This window comes from Acanthopagrus latus, chromosome 4 (assembly GCF_904848185.1).
Source record: "Acanthopagrus latus isolate v.2019 chromosome 4, fAcaLat1.1, whole genome shotgun sequence".
Lineage (NCBI taxonomy): Eukaryota > Metazoa > Chordata > Actinopteri > Spariformes > Sparidae > Acanthopagrus > Acanthopagrus latus.
The window spans coordinates 7058715-7068169 of record NC_051042.1 but is presented as its reverse complement, the minus strand read 5'-3'; the positions used below and the strand labels follow the sequence as shown (position 1 = coordinate 7068169).

At 40.1% G+C, this 9455-nt stretch overlaps 1 protein-coding gene and 1 long non-coding RNA gene across 2 annotated transcripts in view; one reads left to right on the top strand and one right to left on the bottom strand.

Moving 5' to 3' along the window:
* The window catches only part of LOC119017786 (CD151 antigen-like), a 48109-nt gene extending 41764 nt beyond the window's left edge, over positions 1–6345 (bottom strand). Inside the window, exons 1-2 of the mRNA XM_037094822.1 lie at positions 6158–6345; positions 1075–1159 (exon numbers count right to left, since the gene is read on the bottom strand). Coding sequence (XP_036950717.1) covers positions 1075–1158 — 84 coding nt within the window. The 5' untranslated portion in view covers position 1159; positions 6158–6345. The remainder of the gene's footprint in view (positions 1–1074; positions 1160–6157) is intronic.
* Positions 6346–6534: 189 nt separating this feature from the next.
* Positions 6535–9160, top strand: LOC119017787. Its single transcript, XR_005074555.1, has 3 exons — positions 6535–6670; positions 7279–8106; positions 8546–9160. It is a non-coding gene; the product is annotated as an uncharacterized LOC119017787 (long non-coding RNA).
* The last annotated feature ends 295 nt before the right edge of the window (positions 9161–9455 follow it).

Here is a 9455-nt window from a genome sequence, read left to right as displayed (position 1 = left end):
CTCCACTACATTCATTTCATGAATTCATTTTTCATTTACCAGTTACTTTGAAGATTTAAAGTATGCTGTGTTTATAGGTCATCAGTTGTCACAGTGTTAACAATTAGGTATTGTGGTGGCTGGGACATTGCCTGGGAGGATGTTGCATCAGTAGCACATTTTTAAATTAAAAGGTAATCAGTCTACCTCTATTCACTATGGCTCTTTTTACAATTGATGGTTGGAAGAGCTGCCGAAAATAAAAGTCATTGACTGTTAACAGTCTGTTGAGAAAGCGAGCAGTAAAGCGCTGACCTCATTGCTGAATAAGGGATTTAAATCACACAACAGAGGGAAGGGAGGGGTTCCATTACTGTATGTGTAAATGTGTAAATGCAGAGCTGTTTAGGAAGTCAGCTGAGATAGCTGACAGGATAACCACACGTGAATTAAATCATCAAATATTTACTATATATAAAGCAAACTGTGAAAAGGAAGTGTTTTAGCAAAGTCACAGATCAAAGAGCGCAGCAATAATTATAGACATACAGTTTGCACTGGAAGCAAAAGGACCTGCTGCTGACAAAGTGGATATTTGTCACACTACATCATACAAGTGGAGAGTTTGGGTCTCACTTTGAGTTTTCAGCCATCATTTAATTTGCTAAATCTCTTCATCTGGAGGTAAAACTTTAACAAGTGCAACCAAAATGTCAGGGTGCATAATGACAATGATTTTGCTTCCAGATAAAGAAGTTTGGCTGACCTGAGGCTGTGTTTATCCTGTATGACTGTCTCGCTGCTTGTGATTCTTGCCCCATTTGACTTCTTTCACTTTGTTCCAAAATCTCAGCAATTATTTTTATGAATAAAATGTTATGATAAACAATAAAAATGATGGCCAACCCAAACAAGAAAAGAGAGAAACATGAGAAATAAAATATCCAGATCATAAATGGTTGACGACACGCCTGCATCTAGAGAGAAAACTCTGCCCAAAACATGCAGGCGCTTGAGAAGCACTTCAGACTAACACAAGCACTATGGCAATTAAATCCTCAGTGCAGGCTCAACAATGCAAGAATGGAAACTTACCCAAAAGAGAAAGTTGAAAGCAAACAGGAGGTATTTCAGGCAGATGGTTCCACATGTTTCCTTCTTCTCCTCATAGGCCCCCATGCTGAACAAGACAGCAGATTTTAGGGTCAAATACAACAACAGCAAACAGTAGGAGAGGGTTATTCTTAGTTCATTCAAGACTCAACTTGTGACCAAAAACTAAAATCCTGAGAATTTTGAACCTGATTTAATGTTCTGTTCCTGCTCCACAGCGCCTTGAGATAATTTTTTCCTCTCATGCCCTGACATTTTTCTTCAGGTTTGTCCTCGAGCACACCACTGCCTCTTTTTCATGAGTTAACTTCAATATTTAACAAAGATAAGCAAAGGAAAATTTAATAAATCTGCTTATTATTTTTACACCAAATGGGAATGAATCTTTTTTGTCTATGAAATGTCAAAAAGCTGTCCAACCATCAGGCGAAAACTACAAAACTGTTCATTTACTATTATAAATGGAAAAGCAGTAAATCCTTACATTTAATATCCTAGAACCAGCAACTGTTGACATTTTTACAATTAACATAATGGAAATAGTTGGTATCTGCTAATCGATGAATGGTCTAAATGTTGCAGCTCTACAGAAAATCTTTATATGCGAGAAGCTGAAAGAGACAAATTTACGGTTCCAAGACTACAGAGACCATTCACCCCCAGCACTACCCCACAGAATGGTTGGAATCAGACTGTAAAATGTATATAATCATGTCATTTTTAGAGCTGTCCCAAACGATTATTTTTCAAACGATTAATCTAGTGATTATTTTTTCGATTAGTCGACCAATCTAACGATTAATTTAACATTACATGACCAAACAAAAGTAATGTAGTAACTGTAACTGTCGCTGGTAAATCATATCAGGAAAAAATACTGCCCGTAAAACGTCATCTGTCACCGGCAAAAACCTTTCACTCGCTCAAGTGGCTGTGTTCATATGAATCACCGTGATGGTCAGCCCTCCTGACCGAGTATTCAGTGAACTTTCCCCCAGAAAATAGCCTCCATCCCTGCGAGTGACAGAGTCGCAGCAACCAGTTCACTGATGGCGATTATGTAATTGTGTAATTTAGCGTGAAAAACGTAACTCTTTCACTTTCCAGGATGTTTAGAGGGCCGGGTTCTCAATCACTACACATTATAAACGCGGGTCCGCGGGTCTAGATTGACAGGGGGGCACCTGGGAAACACACCGACGTCATCATCATGGCGTACCGTCACATCTCTTTAGGAGCTGCAGCGCAGCTTTCTGTGTGAATTACACGGCGGATGGGCGCACGCTCGATCGCTCGTCACCCTCACCCACCCAGCCAATATTGAAAATTAGTATAATGGCGCTGAGCTAGCAGTATAGCGGCGCTGCACCACCGTTCCATTGTCTGGGGAGAACCCTGAAATTACTGGCCGAAGCATGTCACAGCCCCACACTAGGTGGCGCTGTACCCATTTCAACTAGTGGTAATAGAGAGCCACCTCTGGCTGACCTCTTTATGTCACCAGATGCCTCGGCATTCGAGAAAGATGGCGTATGAAGAGCGAGGAGAAACTACATCTTTGTACATTTCGTATATGGTGTACATGATAATTACACAAACTAAATGCACAATTGTGCTCTTGCTTGCAGTAATTTCGAAGGAAAGCCGCCGCCACCGTCCGGGAAAAAAATCTCAAGCCTGTGCAGAACGCAAAAATCCGATCCGATCTGATGGTGCGTATACATGCAGGAGTAATGTGATCGATCAAATTACGTGTGTCATGTAAACACACTGACTGATGGTCTGTTTTGCCTATGTAGATCACAGAGAAGGATCAGTATAAAACTGAGACTTTTTCATTACAAATGAATGAACAATGAATCAAAAACCAAAATAGTTGCAGATTAAACTTCTGCTGATTTTTGCAACTCTAAACTGATTTAACACCTATATAAAACTTAAACTAAATAAACAGTGTAGGCCAGTAGCTGCTACAGCCTGAAATAAAAACCAAGCTTCCTTTTATTGTGAGGAGCTTTTAACAAATGAGATGTTACAGGGCTAATGCAGAACATGGGGGAGTGAAGATCAGAGCAGCTGTGTAGGCAGAATCAGTGAGCTGAGTTATTACATGTGTACGCAGAGAGATCCATGACTAAGCACTGAGTAGGAGCTGAGAGTCGGCCAAAGGCTGGAAATTACAACCGCCCGCTCCCCTGGTCGCTGGAACCAACACCCAGCATTTCTAGAAGCAAAAATCCTCTTCCTCTTACAGCAGGTTGAGTTTCATTACATCAGCTCGACAGAGACACCTTAAAGAAGATGTCATGGCAGGATTTTTAGGACTGAAGCATTTCTAGCAATCTTTGTATATAAACCACAGTAACTGACACTATTAAAATTGATTTAAATTCTTGACACAACTCATGAGTTTGAAGTTTGCAAGATTTACGCTTTATGCTATCGCTGCCATGTCATCTTTATTCTCCAAGTCTCATGTTCTTTTTTCCCCCCACAATCTTCTTGGTTCGCTTCTCTGCAGACAAGCCCAGACTCGCCCTCGTTTGACTGCTTCATCCAACTCCTCTTCCCCTCCTCCTGTCTGCTCCCCCACCCCCTCATACACTACAGTCAGTTAAGATGTGGGCAGCATGGCATGACTGAGGGAGTGTGACTGTCTGAGCTCTGTCTGTTGACACGCTATGGTGGCCACTCTTAGCGTGATCTTGTCAATCAGATTCAAACAAGACTTAATGAACTGTGCTTTTTAGAGACAGAGAGAAAAAAGCTGAGTCAAGACAGGAAATTAAATGTTTGAACGCTTTACAAGCCTTCTTTTGAAAAAATGGAAAATCACTAAATAGGAAATATCTCCTCTGCCCGGAGGACAAGAATTCAGTTGTGTTATCTTTAGTCTATGTCAGTACGTGGTATCTTCACTCAGGACACATTAAACAAGATGGTAACAAGGTGCAGAGGAGCCACCTGTTTGATGCACACACCACTAATCAGTTTAGTAAGCTAATGGCTGTCTCGTCTATCTTCAGAGATAATAGTGTTGAAATGCAACATGTCTAGAAATGTTTATATCATCTGCATTAGCAAACAGATGTACTGAAGTGTCACAGATATTGTAGGTTAGTGGCAATGAAAGAATTGTTTTCTGGTAACCGTTGCTAAGCAACTATTTTTTTCTCGAGGACAATACAAGACATTAATAAACATCACTTCAGGCTTTGGGAAACAGAGTTCAATCACCATGTTTCACCAATTCTTGTCATTTAATGGACCAAATAATTAATCAATTCATGAGGTAAATGATCAGCAGATGAATCAATAATGAAAATGTTAATAATAATAATAATAATAATAATAATAATAATAATAATAAATAAGTAGTAGTAGTTGCAGCCCTACTAGAAACTATAATATGACCAATATAATCTAGTGTGCAATACCATAACTTAGTTTTAACAAAATGTGTCAGTGTATAATGAAACATTACATTTTAATTTGATTTATTTAACATGCACTCTTGCACAGTTTACAGCTGACTGATGACTGATTTTTTTGTCATTAACTGATTAGTCATTTTACCTATTTTTAAAGAGAATCAAATTTCTCTGGCTCTTGTTTCTGCAATGTTATTATTTGCTGATTTTCTTCATCTTTTGTAAAATTAGTATTTGGGAGTGAGACAAGACATCTGAAGATGCGATCTTGGGCTCTGGGAAACTATGATGGGAATTTTTAACCATTTTCACATACAGAAAAATCATCAACAGATTAATCAATAATGGTAATCAATAATTAGATTATTATTGGATAATTAGATCTAGACAAAAGCAAATCCCATTTCATTCTCAAATCCAATATCAAGACTGAGCTGTCAACACCAGACTCAAACTGAATTGTACTTCACACGACATCTAACTGGATTGCTTGATTGTCCTTTCAAACACAGATGTAGAAATACAGCCTACAAGTGTGTTGGTTGATACTGACCTCTTAATCTTAATTATATCAGCATGTGTGGGCATGTTGTTCAATATGCACCGATATGGAAACTTTTCTCTTCTTTTACAATTCAGAAAAAGATGCTTGGGATGATTTCTTATTATTACATTTTACTGTTTCAGTGCACTGTTGTTGTTGTTGTTGTTGTTGTTTTGTTTTAATTGTGTACATTGGCTGATATATGGATAAAATATTGGCATCCGCCCTAATAATTGAGTATGGGTCGTAACATCCTGCATGACATAAGTTCATGGATCTGTTTAGTTGAGACAGCTTGGTTGAGATAATTAGTTAAGATAGTTTAGTTAAGATATTTTAGTTGAAACCGTTTAGTTGAGACTGTTTAGTTGGGACTGTCTAGTTGAGATAGTTTAGTTGACACTGTTTAGTTGACACTGTTTAGTTGAGATAGTTTAGTTGAGACTGTTTAGTTAAGATAGTTTAGCCACACAGATCCTCCGAATACATTCAGTCAGTAATCAAAAGTCACACTGATATTTACCCCATAGTTATGCTCTATTGTGTATGTTCATGGCTGAAGTCACATTAACCTCACCGGTAATCTGCCTCTTGGTTTGACCAACTGGCGTGTGAAAAGAATAAGCTTAATACCGTAGCTGTGTCTTAACAACGGCTGTAAACCACTGGACAGAAACATGCTCTTGTGGATTTCATGGAGGATTTGAGTTCACAATAACCATCCACACAGTGTAACACCATCACGTTTCACTTACAACACTTCATACGTTGATAAAAATCAGGTTTTGTCAATTTCCTCGACGATTTTGAAGCGACGTTGCAGCGCATCCCTTCGGTCGTTTAAGCTAACGCTAAATTTAAAGTGTGCCCATCGTACAGCTGCTAACCGGCACACAACCTACTTTATCAAGCCGAACTACTTCTAAAACGACAAAACACGGTAAACACTTGTCTGGAATCTTGGTTTTCATAGACAACTATGAAATATGTCGGTTATGTCGTAAAAGACGATAAAGGCTACCTTGTCTGGCCACTGCGACACGACAGAGCGAGCTAACGCAGCTCAGACTCACTCCTTGTTTTCACTTACCTGATTTTTCTCTGATCTCCTGCCGAGACAAAGTGTTGGGATGTGTGAAGATTATTCCCAGATGTCTGTTTTCATTCAGTTTGCGTGGATAAAGGCCTCTTCAACAGCCGAGCGAAGTGCTGAGTGAGGCTGGACCTGGACAAGGACCCGGAGCTGCTCCTGCTGCTGCTGCTGCTGACTCCACCCCGACCCGGAACACCTGACACGCCTCTGTGAATTTCACTGTCCCGGGGCCACGAGAGGCGATGAAGCGGTTACTACAGAGGGGAAGAGAAGAACATTAAGGGAAGAGTAACAAGAGAAGAATAACAACAGAAGAACGAGAAGAACAAGAAGAGAAGAATATGAAGAGAGGAACAGGAAGAGAAGAACTAGAAGGGAAGAACAAGAAGAGAAGAACATTAAGAGAAGGCCGGATGGTGTCTGTACAGACCTCAGACCGGCCAGATCAAAGTGACAATGACTGGTAATCCAGGGGTGGAATGTAACTAAGTACATTTACTTAGCTCAGAGGTAATTTACTTGAGTATTTCCACTTGATGCTTTTCACCCTCACATTTCCCTTCATGTCAGTGGTAAAAGTAGTTATGTAAGGGATAATGTATTGAACGGCGGGGTCCGGTTCGCCCTGTCGAGACTTATTTTCCCGATAGTGACCGCCATTCTATACATTATCCTGCTTATTACACGGCTAATTGCCAACACTAACAGAAACAGTGTGTCTTTTTACAATTTATTTATCATTCATAGTATTTACAGGAGAGAAATATAGTTCGCTAAACTGGCGACACAGACGTTAAACAGAACATTCTACAGTTCGCCAAAGTGGCAACACAGACATTAAACAGAACATTCTACAAAACACAGCAGATCAACCGTCTGCTGAAATTTCACTGAGCTTGTAACAGCCGAGCCTTTTCATTTATGCACATTGAACTGCACACTGCCATTAATTGTAAAATGTGACAAGTATAATGGGACCTCTTTTGGGATATTAAAACAGATGTTTCTGTCTTCATCCCTGATTTCTTGGGGGGGGGGGGGGTTTGTCAGGCAAAGAATACAAAATGTTTGACATTTCAAATTGTTAATATTAGGCTATGTAACTATAAACTCACCAGATCCACTACTGCCAGGATGAGAGGACAGGATCTGCTCCACTTTTCCCTGTCTGTCAGGGACAGAGTCGCTCCTCAGACTGCCTTCACATTTGTGCCCAGTCACAGACATTATCTCCCTACTCTCCAGAGCAGCCTGAGACAGCAGTTGGACAGCGGTGCTGCGCAGACTGTGGTTTGTATACATCCTTGAGACACCTTTGCCCCAGGAAATTGTGTCCCATGGGCTCTCGAGAGTACCAAGACATCCTGCTGGTTAAGCAGCTGCTGGTCCTTTTTCAATGGATGCAGGTAGAATGCGTCTGTGTCAGGGGGTCAAAGGGAGATGTACTTTTTAAAACTGGCAATGGGGCAATTTGGGTTGTCAGTTTCAGCAAAAATATAGCCACGATAATTCTCCTTGCAGGGATCTCTGGCATCTTTATGGGTTGACAGGTTTTTCTCCACTAACCAGTATTTCAAAACGGACATGGCCCATACCGTGCTCCTTTTTGTGTTCAATTCGTGTCGATCCTGTTGTGCCGTTTTGCCTCTCCCTCTTCGCTACTTTCCTTATTTTTCTTTTTTTCACCGGTGACGACAACTCAGCCTTTAGCCAAGACTCAAAGTCACCATCTTTTCCAAAAATATTGAAGTTGATTTCAAACTCGTCCATAGTAGCCTAGGAGTAAGTTTTTCTGATATAAAGTAACATTAGGTTAACTGCCACAGAATTACAGCTGTTCAGCCGACGTTGCTAAGCGACTGAAGACGCTGAGGTGATAAGTGACCGGACCACTTGCAGAGCAAAGTCTGTAGAGCGCAGAGTGATACGAAATACATGAATCAAAGGTAAAAAGGCCACTTTCCTTGATGACGGTCAAATATGCTTAGCAGCAGTCTGTTATACAAAAATAACTGACCGCCGAACATTGGGAAGCCCCATTCAAGTGAATGAAGCATTCTGCTGCATTAAGAAGAGCCATGTAATAAATGTATATAATTACTTTACTCACCAGTGATGGAATGAATCTAAGTATATTTACTTCAGTAATGTACTTAAAAACAACAACAATGGAGTATTTCCATTTTATGCTACTTTTTACCTACAACTTTGCTATGTCAGGGCAAATATTGTGTTTTTTACCCAACTACTAAGTAGTTCCAGTCAAATTGTCTCTTCACCGTTCTAAATCAATGCGATAGCTGGCGTATCAAATCTGAATATTTATTTCCAACACTGAGTGCAGTCGGTCAGTCCTTCAAGTGCCTTATCCTCTGAACACCACAGGGTGGCGACTGTAACACACAAGCTGCAGAAAGTACACTTCCCCTCTAAAGCGAATAATCTCATATCCCGTTCGCTGTGGAGCAACTCTCTACTTCAGGCTGCGGCTACAGTAACGTTACACACAACCGATCAAATATTTATGAAAATCTTGATATTGATTTGGGGACAATGACATGTCTGGTTAGCTTGTTGGTCTTGTTAGCTAGCAGCATACTGTCAAATTATATTTACTGTTTGTCAACAGTACGGAATGTTATTGACCTTGAATCTTGCTAGCATAGCGTTAGCTCTCTGGCTCATCGCTGAGCAGACTAGAATATCTCCCGTTGCCAAGTAGTATCTATGGTCCGTCCTATTTTCTGGAGGAGTGAACAACGTCTCCATTGCACAAGAACCTTACGGGCAGGTAATGATTGTTCCAGGTATTAGTCAAACCCTCAGGTGTTACCAGGGAAACAAAGTTACAGCTTGTGAAAAACATTATATTTTGATTGTTAAACGCATGAAAATATATATTAATGGTCTGAGTTTCTTTTGTAATTGACCATGGTGACGCTGCACGTCGGATGGTTCTTGGGCCTCCGCGTTGTCCATTAACTCCTGATTATGGACACATCGCCGGGCATTATCCCTTACTTAACAGCCTCAGTTAGTAATAAACTACATTTATCTGGTGCTAGATGCCCACTGTCTCAGTTTATTGACAGTTGTGAAGTAACCTACTTTACTTGAGTATTTTCTTTCCCTGCTACTCCCACTATGCTACATGTTATAGACAAAAGTTTTACATTTTACTTAATACATTTTTTGATAAATTTAGTTACTAGTTCTTTTGCAGCTACATCACAGACACCATGGCACCTTTTAAAAAGTATTGATTTATTGGTAATCAGATAAAAACACCAAGTGA